The sequence below is a fragment of the Podarcis bocagei genome (genome assembly GCF_964188305.1).
Source record: "Podarcis bocagei genome assembly, chromosome: 13".
In the NCBI taxonomy this organism is placed as follows: Eukaryota; Metazoa; Chordata; class Lepidosauria; order Squamata; family Lacertidae; genus Podarcis; species Podarcis bocagei.
In genome coordinates this window covers 26,905,883-26,925,168 of record NC_138138.1, presented here as the reverse complement: position 1 = coordinate 26,925,168, position 19,286 = coordinate 26,905,883, and the positions used below count along the sequence as shown (strand labels likewise).

General features: G+C 47.9%; 2 protein-coding genes across 3 annotated transcripts in view; both read right to left on the bottom strand.

The window, feature by feature from the left end:
- Positions 1–2,901, bottom strand: part of LOC308571057 (uncharacterized protein) — a 24,057-nt gene extending 21,156 nt beyond the window's left edge. For both annotated transcript variants that reach the window (XM_081166351.1, XM_081166352.1), the window contains exons 1-5: positions 2,645–2,901; positions 2,078–2,146; positions 1,337–1,405; positions 365–430; positions 100–156 (exon numbers count right to left, since the gene is read on the bottom strand). In XM_081166351.1, coding sequence (XP_081022477.1) covers positions 100–156; positions 365–430; positions 1,337–1,405; positions 2,078–2,146; positions 2,645–2,740 — 357 coding nt within the window. In that variant the 5' untranslated portion in view covers positions 2,741–2,901. The remainder of the gene's footprint in view (positions 1–99; positions 157–364; positions 431–1,336; positions 1,406–2,077; positions 2,147–2,644) is intronic.
- Positions 2,740–19,286, bottom strand: LOC308571666 (uncharacterized protein; the record flags this gene model as incomplete). The annotated part of the gene is made up of 5 exons (XM_081167312.1): positions 16,140–19,286; positions 14,713–14,837; positions 7,622–7,768; positions 3,742–3,810; positions 2,740–2,751 (listed from the first exon to the last, which is right to left on the bottom strand). Exons 1-5 carry the CDS (start codon positions 16,285–16,287, stop codon positions 2,740–2,742), a joined length of 501 nt encoding a protein of 166 aa, XP_081023438.1. The 5' UTR covers positions 16,288–19,286.

The window sequence follows — 19,286 nt, the reverse complement described above, 5'->3', positions numbered from 1 at the left end:
CTGCCTTTTGTAGACTAGACACACCCTCAGCTGCAGACTGGCCTGGACTTGCCATTACCATAGCAACCCAACCCAGGGGGAGAAAGCTTAGATGCGCACCTTTGCACCACGAGGGCCTGGTGTTGCCGGACAGACACACTGGGAAAGATTATGCATCTAAGAAAAACAGAAAAAGTAGTTAGCGATAGATCACCTCTCACCAATGGAACACAGAGAGGAAGGTCATAACCCATAGAGCAGGCATAGGCAAACTCCGGCCCTCCAGATGTTTGGGACTACAATTCCCATCATCCCTAGCTAACAGGACCAGTGGTCAGGGATGATGGGAATTGTAGTCCCAAACATCAACTTCCCCCTTTTTTACCCCAATAATGGAGGCAGCGGCTGTCTTGGGAGGGGAAATGGATGAGGTTTCCTCTTTCGTAACCACCTGTCAAAAAGCCAAAAAAATAAATAAATTACACATTTAAAACTTTTTTTCAGCAGGTCAGGAATCTAGGGTTGCCATACGTCCAGGAAGTCCTGGACATGTCCTCTTCTGCGGGTCCTACATGCCCATCTGGGGAGAATTTTACATTTTGAAGCAAATGTCCTGGATTTTTGTTTTATTAAAAAAATGTGCTTGGGTGGTTCTGCTTCAGGCTCAGGTTGTGGAAACCCAGGCTCTGGTTTAGGCTTGGCAGTGGTGGAGATGCTATGAGGTGATTGCCCTAAAAAAGTTTAACCAATTTTTGTGTCCAGATTTTTACTTGAAATATGACAACCCTAATATAGACATACCTCAAGGCCCTCCATGGCCATATCAGAGACTTTAAACCACCCCCCCCCTCTCTCTCTCTCTCTCTGTGTGTGTGTGTGTGTGTGTGTGTGAGAGAGAGAGAGAGAGAGAGAGAGAGAGAGAGAGAGAGAGAGCGCTCACCCCCACCTTTCTAAATCTACCCTATTATTTCATCCCATCAGAGTTCCTTCCTTCTGGGTCATTTCCACCTGATTATTCCAGACTTTAAAAAAACTTCCTTCTTTCCCTCTTTCCATGTAACTGTAGAACTGGAAGGACAATATTTTATCTGACAGTATTTTATCTTACTGGGTGACCTTGGGCCAAGTTACATGGTCAGCCTGACCTACTTCACAGGATTGTTGTGAGGATTAAAAAAATGAGTAGGAGAACCACATATGCTGTCTTGAACTTTGCGGAAGAGAAGTAGGATATAAATGTCACAATAGTGTACTGATTTAAAAGAAATAGTGCTGCCATTCCAGGCCTCTCTGTCAGGCTGCCATAATTCTTCTTCCACAGCGACATGGACTTCTTGATCGTGAACTGCCTACATACCTCTTTTGCCACAGAGTCCCCCCTGACCATGGTCTGGTGAACAGAAGGAGTCAAGAGTTGCGGTTCCTCCTGAGATACAAGATGACAACAGTTAGGAAATCGAATAACCTCCCTGCCATTTTACATTGCTAAGGTGCATTGTTACTTTCCATGTAACTGCAGATCTGGAAGGGACAGTAGCTGACAAAAACAAGGCTCCATCTGCAGTGTACGTTTAAAGCAGTATTATAGCACTTTAAACAGTCATGGCTTCCCCTCAGAGAATTCTGGGAACTGTAGTTTGTTAAGGGTATTGAGAGTTGTTGGGAGACTTGTTCCCTTCATGGAGCTAGAAATCCCATAGTTCCCTAGGAAGAAGGGCTGATTGTTAAACCACTTTGGGATTGGTAGCTCTCTGAGGGGAATAGGGATCTCCTACAGTCCCTGGAATTCTTTGGGGAGGCCATGACTCCTTCAGAAGTTTGCCCAGAAGGGAATGCAGCCCTCAGGCTGAAAGCTGCCACCCCCGCCATCTTGAGTGTATTGCTTTGCAAAGTGAAGGTTAGGTAGAGTTTGTGTTAAAATGTGAACCAAACCTACCAGTAAACCTTACCTGCAAAACATACACATATACTTTCCAGGAAGTTGGTATAGCAAACATGACGGTTCTGCTTATCCTGGTTACTGTCCCTTGAGTTGTTTCCCCCTTTCCCCCTTCTTCCATAGTGGCATTGGCTTCTCGATAGCGAACTCCCTACATACCTCTTTTGCCACAGAGTCTCCCCTGCCCACGGTTTGGTGAACATCAGGAGTTGAGACATGTGGGTCCTCCTGAGACACAAGACAATGACAAAAATCAGATAACCTCCCTGCCTGTTTACATTGTTAAGGTGCACCTTTGTAATGAAAATGTAATAAGACCTATCAAGATAACCATTCATATCAATCTGGGATTTGATGAGGGAAGTGTCAGTCAGAGGTCATGGAGCATGGTCAGAGAGTCAAAGCCTGGCATTTCACTCTCTAGAAATTAACCACTCGTAGAATCCTGAAAAATACGCCATATTGTTTTTGAGCAAAGCTGTGTCTGTCAATGTCTCAGTGTCAATGACTGTGTCATGTGGGTGGGCGGGCCTTCCAAATAACCAGTACAATGTCTTTCAGTGTATCTTCCTAAATCCCCAGGGAGGTCCTGAAATATTTCAAAAAGTCCTGGGCAATATACCTACAGAGGAGTGGCTGAGATTAACTGTATTGGTGATGATGCCTCACAAAAATATGGCATGGATTACCAAACCCCATGGCTACCAAAACCCTGTATTGACTCACTTCAGCCTTCTGAGGGGTCTCCTTTGTAACATTCGCCGGAGGCCACCAAGATTTTTCAGTCACAGGCTTTGCATGAAAGGTGTGCAAAGGAGTCATTAGTAGACATTCTGGGAGGTTTAAAGAAAAGTGTTTTCTAACTGGGCGAAATGAACAAACTGAGAATTCTCTAAACAGTGCATCTCTGATGATGGTTGCTATTCAAGACCAGCCACTTTGATTCTATCCATACTGCAGGTTAAAAGTGGCTTAACAGTAATTCACTCTGTCTCCAAAAGGAACCTTGGGAATTGTAGATCTCTGAAGCAAAGCAAGGATTACCTAACAGAGAATTTTCAGCACCTCAGCAAAAAGGAAAAAAAAGGGGGGGGAGCGGGAATTAAAATGGTGGTTCCACATGGCCCTTTAGTGCAGTGTTTCCCAACCACTGTTCCGCGGCACACTAGTGTGCCGCGAGATGTTGCCTGGTGTGCCGCGAGATGTTGCCTGGAGGGAGGCGGGCGAGTCGGGTGGCGAGAGGCGGGGCGGCGGTGGCGAGGAGAGGCCGCCCAGCGCGGGGCTCTCGCCGTCTGCCTGCCTGGCTGCCTGCAAGCTCGGCGGGCAGCGCCTCCGTCCGCAGCGCCCGCCTCGCGGCTCTCATTCCCTGCCCCTGCCAAAGCTCACCCAGCCAAGCTGCGCTCTCCTTCCTGCCTCGCTTTGCTGCCTCCTCCCCCCCCACCCCCAAAGCTTGGAGGTTCCCCGGCAAGGGGGAGAAAAAAAAATTGAAACTTACACTTTCGTGCGTCCCTCCCGGCGTGACGCTATGCGCTGACGTCACGGGGCTGTAATGGTGGTGTGCCTCGAGATTTTTTTCATCAAACAAGTGTGCCTTTGCCCAAAAAAGGTTGGGAAACACTGCTTTAGTGCTATATTCACTATAGCAAACCCCCCCCCCCACACACACACCAGAAGGCAATAAACTAATGTATGTTTACTCAGAAATAAGTTCCATTGAATAAAGGACTTGCTTCTTCTGGTTACTATCCCTTTAACTCCCCCCCCCCACATTCCTTTCTTTCAATGTAGCACTGTTTTTTTCCAGAACAGAATCCCAAATGTACCTCTTTAGTCTCAGAATCTCCCCGGATTGTGGTTTGGTGAACTGAAGACATTGAAGGTTTTGCATCTTCCTGAGATGACAAGATGATAACAGTTAGGAAATCATATTTTGTAAGATGCCAACTAAGACGCCAAGTCTCCTCCTCCCTGCCACTGAGCAGGCCTCCAAAAGCAAAGTGCTGCTATCTTCTAATGGTGTAGGAAGACCCAGGAGCTACACAACGCACACATCTCTCTGTTTTTCAAAATGGTAGCTGATTCTTTAATTTGTTGCTTTCTTCACTCCCTTTGCTTAGTCATTTGCAGAGGTTTTTCCATGGAATGCCATTTGATGTTATTTTGATGTTTTTGTAATTTTTACATTTTTTGTTTGTATTGTTTTATTGGTTTTGTTTGTTTGTTTAAGGTGTTATTTTGTTTTTAGGGGGAGGGTTCAGGGCTGCCGGGGAGTGGGCCCCAGCCCATAAAATGGCTGGGGCATGTTCCACAGGGGGGGATGCACTGGGACAACCGATCTCGGTGATCACGGGTAGGAGGAGGAGTTACGCTAAGACCAGACCATGTCATTACAGAGGAGGCAGGTTTAGTCGTTGTCTGAGGACTATCCCTGCCTCCGGGTCTGGTCCTGACCGGATGGATACTAGAATCAGCAAGGGATACCCACATGACCTGAAGGTGCTGCTGTGCAATGCCAGGTCAATGATTCATAAGACCACTGCCATCCATGACTTGATCATGGATGGAGGATTTGACCTGGCATGTGTAACAGAGACTTGGTTGGATGAAGCAGATGGGCCTGTCCTTGCCGCTGCTTGTCCACCAGGTTTCTCTTACGCACAGCAACCCAGGTCATGTGGGCGGGGAGGGGGGGTTGCAGTGATTTTTAGGAAGTCATTAGTTTGCACCAGGCGTCCTATTGGGAAGACCCAGTTTTCTGAGTGCATGTTCTGGAAGTTGGGCAATAGGGGCAGTACAGGATTCCTTTTGGTGTACCGACCTCCCCGCTGCACCAAGGATTCCCTGCCCGAGCTGCTTCAGGTCGTGGCGGATGTTCTCCTGGAGACACCTAGCTTGGTCGTCCTAGGGGATTTTAACATCCATGCCGACACGACCTTACAAGGGGCCGCTCGGGACTTCGTGGAAAGCATGGCCTCCATGGGGCTGTCCCTGAATAAGTCTGGCCCAACCCATAGCCGTGGACATGCCTTGGACCTGGTGTTTACCTCTATGGATGTTGGTGATCTGACACTAAGTAAAAGCGAAACGAAAGAAGTGCCATGGTCAGATCACTTCCTGGTGCAACTGGGCTTCTCTGCGACCCATCCCCTCTGCAGGGAGGTGGGACCAATTCGGATGGTCCGCCCCCGCCACTTAATGGATCCAAATGGTTTCCAGAGAGTGGTAGGGGATGCTTTATCCCATGTTGATGGCCTTTCAGCTGATTCCCTGGTGGCCCGCTGGAATGTGGAGTTAACCAGGGCTATTGACTGTTTGGCTCCGAAGCGCCCTCTCCGATTGCATGGAGCCCGGACAGCCCCGTGGTTTTCCATGGATCTGAGGGCAATGAAACAATCGTTGAGACGGCTAGAGCGCCGGTGGCGGATAACTCATTCCGAATCTGAACCGGACACAGGTTAGAGCTCAACGTCGAGCCTACCAAGTGGCGATAGCGACGGCGAAGAAGAATTTCTTCACCACCTCTATTGCATCTGCAGAAAACAGCAGCAGGAGACTTTTTCAGGTGGTTCACAATTTAGTGGAACCACCTGCAACATCGGGGCCCAGTACGGGCCACATGTTCTCCTGCAATGATTTTGCAAAGTTTTTTGCAGATAAAATCGCTCAGATTCGGGAAGAAGTAGACTCCACCGTGGGAGCAGGGCCGGGGCGGGAGAGTGCTAGAGTTCTGTCTAGTCAAGTTGAGTGGGATCAATTCCAATCTGTTACCTCCGAGGATGTGGACAGGCTGCTTGGACGAGTGAAACCAACCACCTGTCTCCTGGATCCTTGCCCATCTTGGCTTATAAAAGCTAGCCGGGAAGGACTGGGCAATGGGCTTCGTGGGGTGGTGAATGCTTCCCTCCGTGAGGGAGCCTTCCCAGACCCGCTGAAAGAGGCGGTTATTAAACCGCTTCTTAAAAAACCATCTTTAGATGCAGCCACGATGGCCAACTATCGCCCAGTCTCAAATCTTCCATTCCTGGGCAAGGTGATTGAGCGAGCGGTTGCCGAACAACTCCAGACACGCCTGGAAGAAGCGGACCATTTGGATCCCTTCCAGTCGGGATTCAGGCCTCATCATGGGACTGAAACTGCCTTGGTCGCACTGGTTGATGATCTCCGGCGGGCTAGGGACAAAGGTGAGAGCTGTTTCCTAGTTCTGCTGGATCTCTCAGCGGCGTTTGATACCATCGACCATAGCATCCTTCTGGACCGTCTTGAGGGGCTGGGAGCTGGGGGCACTGTTATACAGTGGTTCCGCTCCTTCCTCCTGGGCCGTGTTCAGAAAGTGGTGGTGGGGGATGAGTGTTCAGACCCCTGGGCTCTCACTTGTGGGGTGCCTCAGGGTTCTGTCCTCTCCCCCATGCTTTTCAACATTTACATGCGGCCGCTGGGAGAGATCATCAGGAGGTTTGGGCTGGGTGTTCATCAGTATGCGGATGATACCCAGCTCTACCTCTCTTTTAAATCAGAACCAGTGAAGGCGGTGAAGGTCCTGTGTGAGTGTCTGGAGGCGGTTGGAGGATGGATGGCGGCTAACAGATTGAGGTTGAATCCTGACAAGACAGAAGTACTGTTTTTGGGGGACAGGAGGCGGGCGGGTGTGGGGGATTCCCTGGTCCTGAATGGGGTAACTGTGCCCCTGAAGGACCAGGTGCGCAGCCTGGGAGTCATTTTGGACTCACAGCTGTCCATGGAGGCACAGGTCAAATCTGTGTCCAGGGCAGCTGTTTACCAGCTCCATCTGGTACGTAGGCTGAGACCCTATCTGCCTGCGGACTGTCTCGCCAGAGTGGTGCATGCTCTGGTTATCTCCCGCTTGGACTACTGCAATGCACTCTACGTGGGGCTACCTTTGAAGGTGACTCGGAAACTACAACTAATCCAGAATGCGGCAGCTAGACTGGTGACTGGGAGCGGCCGCCGAGACCATATAACACCGGTCTTGAAAGACCTGCATTGGCTCCCAGTACGTTTCTGAGCACAATTCAAAGTGTTGGTGCTGACCTTTAAAGCCCTAAACGGCCTCGGTCCAGTATACCTGAAGGAGCGTCTCCACCCCCATCATTCTGCCCGGACGCTGAGGTCCAGCGCCGAGGGCCTTCTGGCGGTTCCCTCATTGCGAGAAGCAAAGCTACAGGGAACCAGGCAGAGGGCCTTCTAGGTAGTGGCGCCCGCCCTGTGGAACGCCCTTCCAGCAGATGTCAAAGCGATAAACAACTACCTGACATTCAGGAGACATCTTAAGGCAGCCCTGTTCAGGGAAGTTTTTAACGTGTGATATTTTATTGTATTTTTTGTTTTTATGGAAGCCGCCCAGAGTGGCTGGGGAGGCCCAGCCAGATGGGCGGGGTATACATAATAAATTATTATTATTATTATTATTATTATTATTATTATTATTATTATTATTTGTTTCAACTGAACTTTAAAGAACAGGTTTCCATGGAGAAACATCTGGAACAAAAGAAAAAAAGAAAAAAGGAAGGCGCTTGAACACTGAGCTTTTCTAAAGCATGGACCATGCCTGGGAAGAGCAGAGATGTGGATAAGCCCTAAAACTAGGTAGGCAGCAGCTGCCGTGTGAGCCAGCCTTCAGGGGCAGATGAAGATATCTAGATTACAACAACCCACTTGCTACAGAAAATAACAGAAGTGTACCAGCTCAGTTGACACCTCCTTCCCTGGTGATGTTACTAGGCTGTGTAAAAATTCATCATCTTCATCCTCAGTGCTGCCTTCAATGATGTTTTGAAAGGGAAAATCCATGCCAGGAAACACTTCCTCCTTGTCAGCTGCAGAGGTAGCCTGGGAGGGGGAAAAATTGAATTTGTGGGCACACCACAGCCTGACATAATGTTTGTGGGATAACAAGTCTCATATAACCAACATGCTTCAGTCTAATTCAATGTTTCCCAAACTTGGATTTCCAGTTGTTTTTGGACTACAACCCCCATCATCTCTAGCTCCTTATGGGGTCTTCGCTGCGAGATCACATTCATCCGGTACTATACCAGCTGCACTGGCTCCCGGTGGAGTACAGGATCAGGTTTAAGGTGCTGGTTTTAACCTTTAAAGCCCTATACGGCCTAGGACCCTCGTACCTACGGGACCGCCTCTCCTGGTACGCCCCACAGAGAAACCTACGGTCTGCAAATAATAACATCCTCAAGGTCCCAGGCCTCAGAGAGGTTAGGCTGGCCTCAACTAGAGCCAGGGCCTTCTCGGCTGTGGCTCCAAACTGGTGGAATGCTCTGTCACAAGAGACAAGGGCCCTGCAGGACTTGACATCTTTCCGCAGGGCCTGCAAGACAGAGTTGTTCCGCCAGGCCTTTGGTCAGGGCGCAGCCTGACTCCCTCCTCTGGCAACCTGCACAGAATTTTGCTTAATTGGTTGCCATCAATTTGATTTAATTAATTTTTATAATGAAATATTTTTAGATTGTGTGACTATTTGACTGTTTGATTATTTGATTGTTGTTAGCCGCCCTGAGCCCGGCTTCGGCTGGGGAGGGCGGGATATAAATAAAATTTATTATTATTATTAGCTAGCAGGATCAGTGGTCAGGGATGATGGGAACTGTAGTCCGAAAACAGCTGGAGACCCAAGTTTGGGAAACCCTGGTCTAATTAATGCATGAAGGGGTTAAGACCATAGATATGAATTTTGAATCCCTATAGTCCTCTTCAGGTCCCCCCCCCCCACAATTATCATGTGAGAGGGAATAAGGGCCGTGTTCCCTAGCACCCTGATTGTTTTGTTTTTTAATTTTATTTTTTATTAGCAAACAAAGGGTAAGCATAACAAAAAAGGATGGGAAAAAGAAGAACCAGAAATGTAAACTATAAAGCTTTACGGTCTGGAAGGACAAAAGTACAAAGACCCAGCACAGCTACAACTGGATAACAAAGCATTCACTCATACAAAGATTCACTGTACAGATAATAAAGATTTATAAAAATGAAAGCATTCTTCACCTGCGAGATCAATTATAGCTGAGAATAAAAGTTTGTTGTTGAACTCGAACCACTCCTGCAGTGGAAGATCTAGAGAGCCTATGGGGTAGAAAAAAGGCTCCCCGTGGCAGAGGTTCAGTCCTCTCGGCATGTGAGGGGCTGTGGGAGCAGCGATGGCAATGAGAGGCAGTGAGGGGTGGCAGTGAGAGTGCTCCCCCCACTTTCCTATTCATACAACGTTAATAACATGGGATTGGGAGAGGAGAGAGACACCAGAACTGGGCTTAGGTAAAGGTAAAGGGACCCCTGACCATTAGGTCGAGTCGTGGCCGACTCTGGGGTTGCGGCGCTCATCTCGCTTTATTGGCCGAGGGAGCCGGCGTACAGCTTCCGGGTCATGTGGCCAGCATGACTAAGCCGCTTCTGGCAAACCAGAGCAGCGCACGAAAACGCCGTTTACCTTCCCGCTACCTTACCTATTTATCTACTTGCACTTGACGTGCTTTCAAACTGCTAGGTTGGCAGGAGCAGAGACCGAGCAACGGGAGCTCACCCCGTCACGGGGATTCGAACCGCTGACCTTCTGATCAGCAAGTCCTAAGCTCTGTGGTTTAACCCACAGCGCCACCCGCATCCCTAGAACTGGGCTTATGCCTAACTAATATTAACCGCAAAGCAAGCAAAAAAATCCAAATCACAATCGATTTATCTGTATGACACCTTTTCACATACACACAAAATTATGCTGAAAGTGACAATCAGGGCAAGGCATCACCAAACCAACAGATTGCAAGAATAATTTAATAATAGCAGCAATAATAGAACAGTAATTCTATAGCAAATGTAGCAGCATACAAAAATCCCAGTTCTAAAAACGTAGAAACATCACAGATGACACTAAAGGCTCAGTATCTTGTCAAACAAGCCTCACCAACTTAGGGAATGACCGACGATGCTCTTGCAGATGATCTCAGTGACTGGGATCAGGAACATCTGGTTTGATTATTCTGTATTTTTTTAATTTTTTTGCCTTGTTCTTGGTACTGTTTTGTATCACTTTCATAAAAATTCCAATTTTTTTTCTTTTACAAAAAAACCACACACACAAACCCTAAACCTCTACTGGGATATAACACAAGGTGTACCCTGCGGTACCCTGGGCTTTGTAAATTAACACAACAAGCTCGAACCTCTCTCAGTAGCAAGTGGGCAGCCAGGGCAGCTGTTTTAACAATGGTGTCACATGTTCTCAGGTGGAAGCTCTCAGTCTGGCCATTGTATTCTACACCAACTCTTGGGGGGCACCAGAAACTACCCATTTGGCAGGATAAAAAAGGGCAATGCTCAGAACCACCACCATCCAAAACAGGCAAAGCACCACACTTCCCCCAAACAAATAATCTAGAGCTAAAAAACCCCAGCAGGAAACATTTGTCATCGTCGCTGCCCAAACAGGCAACGCCATCCCAACCAAGCAGCCCAAATAAAGGCAAAAACCTACACTTACAAAAGTATTGTTTAAAAATTAGGAAGAGGAAGGGCACCTTCCAATGGAAGACACCATCAAACAGAGGAGCATCTCCTGACAGCCTTTCAAAACAGAGGACTCTCCTCTGTAAAAGCAGGACACACAACGCTTGCTTGGGCTGGTCCCTTTCTAGCCATTTCCCTTTGGCCAATTAAGCCCTGTACATGTACTGAATCCAAGGATTTGTTGTGTCTGACAGGACCTTGGTTGCTGATAAAGTGGAGAGAAAGGAACCAAGAGAGAAAAGCAAGTGATTGTGTGTCTCAGGGTGGGGGAGCTGGCCTTGGGACTTTGGTCTGCATCTCCCACATCAGGAGCATGCTCAGATGAGCAGCCGTCTGGCCTGAATTGCCATAAGCCTTTCATGCTGAGATGCCAAGGGGGTAAGGAGGCTGAAAGGCTGTGGGGCAGCAAGTGCACCTAACCTGCAGGGTGTGGGAGTGCAAAGGAGGACGGTGTACTTTACAGGGTGTGTGCGTGGAAACACAGCCACACGTATGTTCCTGTGCTGCCGCTCACAACCCCCTAGAACACAAGAATTGCCTTGTTGGATTAGACCAAAGGTCCGTCTCGTCTTGCATTCTCTTTGCAGGCAGATGCCTCTCTTGAAGCACTTTGGCTATGAGTACAACATGGTGGTTAAAGGATAACTGATCAGTCTGTTTATGTGCTGCGTTACAGGTGCGCAGTGGGACGTGGGTGGCGCTGTGGGTTAAACCACAGAGACTAGGACTTGCTGATCAGAAGGTTGGCGGTTCGAATCCACGTGACGGGGTGAGCTCCCGTTGCTCACTCCCTGCTCCTGCCAACCTAGCAGTTTGAAAGCACGTCAAAGTGCAAGTAGGTACCGCTCCGGCAGGAAGGTAAACGGCGTTTCCGTGCGCTGCTCTGGTTTGCCAGAAGCGGCTTAGTCATGCTGGCCACATGACCCGGAAGCTGTACACCGGCTCCCTCGGCCAATAAAGCGAGATGAGCACCGCAACCCCAGAGTCAGCCACAACTGGACCTAATGGTCAGGAGTCCCTTTACCTTTACCTTAAAGGTGTGCATGTAAACATTCCCCATTTCCTCAGACTACCGGGTGGCAGGGCAGAGAGACCATAGCTCAGAGGTAAAACACATGCTTTGTATGAGAAGATCTCAGGTTCAATCACAGAATCATAGGACTTTAGAGTTGGAAGGGACCTGAGCATCATCTAGTCCAACGGCAGTAGGAATATGCAGCTGTCCCATACAGGGATAAAATCTGCCACCTTGGCGTTATCAGCACTACTCTCTAACCAACTGAGCTATCCATTGCTGATTCAATTGCTGGTGATCTCCAGGTAAAGATGGTGAAAGACTTATTTCTGAAGCCCTGGACGGTTACTGCCAGTGTAGATCAAAGATGGGGAACCCTGACCTTCCAGATGTTGATGAATGACAATGCCCACCAGCCTCAGCAAACAGGAATGGTGGAAGTTGTAGTCAGCAACATCTGGACGGTCATAGGTTCCCCACACCAGATATAGACCAAGGATGGGGAGCCTGTGGTCCTCCAGATGTTGTTAGACTATAGGTCCTCTCCCTGGGGGAGATAATACTCAGCCAGATGAATCAATGGTCTTACATGGAGAGCAGAATCTCCATGTTACACTGCAGTGGGTTATCACTTTCCAGTTCCTTATTTCTATGCCAGTTCCGCCAGTGAACTTAACAGAGGAACTGTTTGATTGCTGCGTGTCCTTCATGTTTTCTTCATTGCTCACGGCCAAGGGCTCCCCTCCCCTTTTATAACTGAATGGAATGAGGAGGTGGTTGCTCCTACAGATTAATTATTACATACAGGATTGCAATCTTGTATATACGCCCCTTCTCAGGTAGTAATGAGACGACATGTGCTGAAAGCTGCAGCTTCACTCAAAGGAATGCAGCTTTCTGGTCACCGATCACTGAATAGTGTTCATGGATATACTTCTAAAACCTTTTCTGCTCAGGGAGTAAAGGAGTTGCAAAAGGATGAATCTTCTCTCTCTTTTTCCAACCCCCAATATAATCTCCCATTCTTGCACGTGAAGTGTGAACATGAAGCATATCCATAATTATGGAACATTTAATATTGCACTAGACCCGTGGTGTCCAAACTTTTTGCAAAGAGGGCCAGATTTGATGAAGTGAAGGGCCGTGGGGGCCGAAGTTGTTGAGGGTTTTTTGGGATTTTACCCCAGCAAATAAACTGCCACACGGGCCAGATTAAACCGACTGGCGGGCCGGATTAGGCCCCCAAACAGACTTTGGATACTAGACAAGTTCTTACACAAGTGTTTGAAAATGAAAAAGATAGGGTTGTTGGTCCTGATTCTGGGTTGTTCTTTTAGAAAAAGCTTATTTATGCCCTTCCAGAGGCCAGAACATACGCTGGGTGACCTCTCTGGGTACAATTTTGTTCTTATTTCTGCTACACACTCACCCACTCACTTGTGAATTCACTCATCCAGATTCAAAAACAAACTTATTTCACATGCAAAGTCAGACATATCACCTCTGGCTAGTGCAGAACATGGCTATTGGCCTGAAAGTCCTCAGTTCAAATTGAGCTACGGACATGAACACACACACACCACACATTTAAAGCGCACCCACCCCAAGCCCTGGGAAGCAGTGGTGTAGCGTGGGTTGTCAGCACCCGGGGCAAGGCAAGTAATTTGCGCCCCTAACCCGTGGATTTGCGCCCCCAACCCGTGGATTTGCACCCCCTAACCCTAACCCCCAGATGTTGCGCCCTGTGTGGCCGGCCCCCCCCGCACCCCCACGCTACGCCACTGCTGGGAAGTGTCGTTTACCCCTCACAGAGCTACAATTCCCTGCGCCCAGGGCTTTTTTTCCCTCTACAAAAATGTTTACTCTCATTTTGACTCAATAAAATCACCATTTTATAGTTCAAATTGGGAAAAATAAATACAGTAAATGGACAAAACTACAAAGATTCACAAAATGTTTAGGGGTATGCCTACCCCGGCGTACCCCCAGAAAAAAAGCATCGCCTGCGCCCTTAACAAATTACAGTTCCCAGGATTCCATGTGTGTGCGCACAGAGAGCATACAACTTGATAACCATAGTCCTCTTCCGACAACCTATATTACTGAGGGGGGAGGTGATAGTGGTGGCTAACTAAACAAAAGATTACGGAAATCATGCAAAATGCTATGAGTGATTTGAACACACTACATAAACGCGAAGTGTTATTTTGTAAAGTGATTTAAGGTGTTCAAAATCCCCACTCGACTATGAAGCTCTCTGGTTGACCTTGGGCTAGTCACTGCCTCTCAGCTTAACCTACCTCACAGGGTTGTTGTGGGGATTAAATGAGGGGAGAATATTTTGTGGCACCTTGAGCTCCTTGGAATACAAAAGGTGGGATAGAAACACAATAAATAGAAGTAAAATAAAACAAATATGCACCCAGTTACCAACACATGCCTTTGCAGCTGCGCTCTCCCTTCAAATTGATTTTACATATCCGTCACAGGCATGTTGTCACACTGTCAAACCCTTGCTTTATTAGGAAGCTGTGAGGAAGCCATAAATCTAGGAGGTGAAAGCTTTATTCTGTATAGAAATATAGTGATGGCTATAGAAGTATAGTCAACTCTCTGCTTGCCACACTGCTCTTAAAGGCATAGGAGCCTTCTCAGATGAAAAAACCCCAACCCTGCTCACTTGCATGAAGCAAAGGGTTACACCAGATCAGGGGGGGGGGGAGCCTGTGACCCTCCGGAAGCAGCCTTTCTTAACCTGTGAGTCTCCAGATGTTTTTGAACTACAACTCCCATCACCCCTAGCTAGCAAGGCCAGAGCTCAGGGATGACGGGAGTTGTAGTCCAACAACATCTGGGGACCCACAGGTTGAGAACCACTGCATAACTCTTGTCATTCTTAGCCACTGACTGAGGCTGATCTGAACTAGTGCCGGACAACATCTGGAGGGCCAGAGGTTTCTCATGCTGTAGTGAGTGCAGGGACAGGGGACAAGGAACCTGTGGCTTGCCTGGATGTTGTTGGACTCCAATTCCCAGGATCCCCATCCAGTATCTCCAGGGGTGTTGGGAGTTGTAGTGCAGCAACACCTGGAGCGCCACAGATTCCCCATGCCTGCTGTACCAGTTTGATGGCCTACAAAGCTCCCTCCAGTTCTAGAGTTCTGCTAAATTTGCTAGATGATTCGCCACGAACATGGGTGCTAGGCATGCCCTGGCCTTACCCAGCCATCCCACAGCAACTGCTTACCAGGTCTGGTGTTGTTGCTTCAGAGGAGACAGCCACCTCCTCTGTAAATGTCCCCGGTGTGTCCCAAAGGGTGGGGGTGCTCAGGACCATTTTCTCAGTGGGGTCTTCCACATCTGCTTCCGTGGCTGGGAAGGCAAAACAAAACCATGTTAGGGGCTACCACCACATCAGAGCATCCTAAATGTAAAAGGAAACCGCTCCGTTTCTGACGCTCATTTTCCAGAGCAGCGGAATCACGGAATCATAAGAGCTGGGAGGGATCACAAAGATCATCTAAGTCCAACCCCCCGCAATATACCCAACATGGAACTCGAACCCATAGCTCTGAGATTAAATGTATCATGCTCTACCATCTGAGCTATCAGGAAAGAAAAGCCAAAGTTAGGAAAATGCCATGTTTGTTTTATTTCTTATTGCTGCATCCAATTGTAAACCACCCTGAGACCTACAGGTATATGGCGGCGTACAAATTTAGTAAGTAAGTAAAAGTAAGTACATCCAATTCTTCCTCCTCCCCCCCCCCCAATAATATTTATTATTTTTCATACATAAACATAACAAAAAGAAAAAAATTAACAATACTAAAAAAGAAGAAGAGAGAAATAGGAAAAAGAAAAAAGAATATGGAACATAAAATAAAACAAATCATCACTACAATAACACTTAATTAATTAATTAAAATCCATCTTCATAAACATGTTATTTGACTTCCTCAAATCTCTTTGCATCTGAATTTCTTAGTAGTTATATGTAGCGGTTTCCAATATCATTATTTCATTGAACCACATCACAGTCAAATCATATTTCCTAACTTTTCTCATCGTACATTCTTCCTCCTTCTGCAATTCTTCCTCCTTCTGTGCTCAGGGTAGGGCTGACAACAGCCTTGTGAGGTAGTTCAGGCCAGAGACCAACCTGGCCAATACTGCTCTTGAAGCATCAGGGCTAAGCAGAAATTTGAACCCAAGTCTCCCCTGTCAGAGTTTAGCGTGCTATCCACCACACAGCACTCTCCCCAACTTTCCCCTGGCAAGGCTTCTGTAGCTCTCATAGCAGCAGAAAAGGCAGCAGTTCAACAGGCAGACCCCATGTGCACAGATGCTGTGCAACTTTTGGGAGCGAAAGCTGTGCATCACACTGCATCTCCACACAGGGGAAAGCAGCACCTGTTGAAATCCTGCCTGCCACACAGCTATATGGCGGTCGCTCTAACCTCAAATAGCTGCAGTCCGAATACCTCCCGTTGCAAACTCCTAGCCCCTTTCCTCCATCTGTACCATCTTGCTCTGTTTACAACCCAACCAAGCAGCAATAACTGACTCTAAGCCCTCTCTGCTCCAAACATCTGAGATTAACCTTTCTGGAGCCTCCTACATTTCCAACCCCTTCACCGCATAGAAGAGCAATGGAAAGCCTTTTGCACCTACCTTTGGGGGTTGTTGGCATCATCACAGTTGTGGGTTCTTGTCGACCCCAAGACCACCAGTACTGAGCAGCAGTGAGGGGAGCCAGCCCCACAAGCACCAGGACGATGCAGAGCCATCGCCAAGACGGGGCTGCCCCGAGAGCGCCCATTGCAACTCTGCAGTTCTATGACCCTGCGATTCTGTCTGTGTCCTTCCCAGCGCTTCCCAAACCCAAGCACACTCTCCTCTCTCTCTCCCCAGACCAACCTTTGGCACTTCTGATCCAAGCTCTTATCTGCTTAGGATGCCCGCCCACCAGGCGCTCTCTGCCAATCAGCTGGCACCTCACACCACAGCACTGCTTGGTGCTGCTGAAGGCACCGCGTAGAGGAATCGGTGGCCACAGATACAAAGCCGTCTCCTTTTCTGGGGGAAAAGGCAGGCAAAACGTCAACATGGGAACGTCAGCTCTCTCCATCAGCATGATGCCTAGGCTCTGCGTCCACAAAGGCAGTAACAGTTCTGAACACCAGTTGTTGGAAATAGCAGGAGGGTAGAGGGCTCTGTGCTCAGTTGCTGCTCTTGAGTTTTAGTTATGTGTTGCATTTATATCCCACCTCTCCTCACACCCACCCACCCAGGGACTTAAGGTGGCCTACATGGTTCTCCCCCTCCTCATTTAATCCCTACAACAATCTGTAGAATCATAGAAGAATTGGAAGGGACCCTGACAAGCATCTAGCTGAACCCCCTGCTAAGGAGGAATATGCAGCTGTCCCTTGCAGGGATCGAACCTGCAAGCCTGGCATTATCAGCACCACGCTCTAACCAACTGAGCTATCCAGGCAGATGTCATAAACAGGGGTCGATGTGCCTTTAAACACCAGTCCACCAGAAGCCGGAAAAGCACACGTTTCCTACTAGTCCACCAGTGCTTAAGGCTTTGTGGACATTTGTGTTAGATGAGTTTCCACACATTGCATCAACTTTTGCCAACCCAGTACCCCCCAGATGTACTGGACTACAACTCCCAGCAGCCCCACCCAGCAAAAGCTTATATTGCTGTATCCCAGCTTGATATTTTATGAGAATGTGGTGTACAGATATAAAATAAATAAGAGTCCACAACATCTGGAGGAGGCCAGGACGGTGAAGGCTGCATTGCATGATTGCTATTTTTTTTTAAAAAAACCCTGAAATATCAATCATTGTTTGGCAAGCTGCTCTAAGTCATGGGTTTAATAAAACACAGAATTAAAGGGGAGCCTTAACTGCTTCCCTGGTACCCAGGTAGGTAAAAAGGTAAAGGACCCCTGGATGGTGAAGTCCAGTCAAAGGCGACTATGGGGTTGCGGTGCTCATCTCGCTTTCAGGCTGAGGGAGCTGGCATTTGCCCACAGACAGCTTTCTGGGTCATGTGGCCAGCATGACTAAACCACTTCTGGTGCAATGGAACACTGTGACGGAAACCAGAGCACACAGAAACGTTGTTTACCTTCCCGCCACAGTGGTACCTATTTATCTACTTGCACTGGCATGCTTTTGAACAGCTAGGTTGGCAGGAGCTGGGACAGAGCAACAGAAGCTCACCCCAAAGTGGGGATTCGAACCGCAGACCTTCTGATTGGCAAGCCCAAGAGGCTCAGTGGTTTAGACCACAGGGCTACCCGCATCCCTAGGAATCTTCCTTATACTAAGTCAGAACAATTGTCCATCCAGCTCACTACTGTCTACATCAGGGTTCCTCAAACTGGGGTCTCTAGCTGCTTTTGGACTACAATTCCAATCATCCCTCATCACTAGTCTTGGGAACTGTAGTCCAAAAACAATTGGAGTCCAAAGTTTGGGAAACCCAGAGAGAAAGCTCTCCAGGGTTTCAGGCAAGGCAAGGGTCTTTTCCAACCCTACTTGGAGAACCGGAATGATCTGGGGACCTATTGCATGCAAGCCATGTATGGAGTGAAAATTCAGAGTGAAAATTCCAGTCCTCACTGTTCTTCATAAAGGGCTGATTTAACAGAGAGAAGGGTCACTCACATTAAAGGGTCTGTTTGAGGCTTGGGGGGTGGGTGGGAATCATGATGTGGATTTCTGTCTCACAAAAGTTCAAGAAGCAATGCAATATTTGGGGTTGGGGCAAGAGAAAAAGAAGCAGTGTGGAATGGTATCAGTGATGGATGAATAGCAGGTTAGAACCAGGAAGGGGGTGGCCATCCATCATGGATGCTTTAGCTGAGTTTCCTGCATTTCAGGGGGTTGGACTAGATGTCCACTGGTGTCCCTTCCAACTCTACATTTCTATGGTTCTAATATTTAGTCCCCCAAAAGTTCATCTCCCTGCCCTTTGCCTCTGTCAATGAGCATGTTACCCTAGAGACTAAACACCATGCCAGTGGGTGATAAAGTTCTGATGCAGTGAGGGTGCCTGTTTGGGTTTTTTGCAAACAGCTCAAGGCTGCCTGACGAACTCTTCTGTCTTCCGAGAGGAAGGGCAGAGGAACTGGGGAAGAGTTCACTCCAATAACTGTTTAAGGAAGAACATATTTCTTTTGTGGAAGTTTCTTCAGTGCATGGCAACACTGGCAGAGGAAGAGGGGGGCAGGGGAATCCCAAGCCGGAATTAAGATTGCCGGAAGAAATATCAACAACCTCAGATATGCAGATGACATGACCTTGATGGCAGAAAGTGAGGAAGAATCAAAGAACCTTTTAAGGAGGGTGAAAGAGGAGAGCGCAAAATATGGTCTGAAGCTCAACATTAAAAAAACTAAGATCATGGCCACTGGTCCCATCACCTCCTGGCAAACAGAAGGGGAAGAAATGGAGGCAGTGAGAGATTTTACTTTCTTGGGTTTCATGATCACTGCAGATGGTGACAGCAGTCATGAAATTAAAATACGCCTGCTTATTAGGAGAAAAACAATGACAAACCTAGACAGCATCTTAAAAAGCAGAGACATCACCTTGCTGACAAAGGTCTGTATAGTTAAAGCTATGGTTTTCCCAGTAGTGATGTATGGAAGTGAGAGCTGGACCATAAAGAAGGCTGATCGCCGAAGAATTGATGCTTTTGAATTATGGTGCTGGAGGAGACTCTTGAGAGTCCCATGGACTGCAAGAAGATCAAACCTCTCCATTCTGAAGGAAATCAGCCCTGAGCGCTCACTG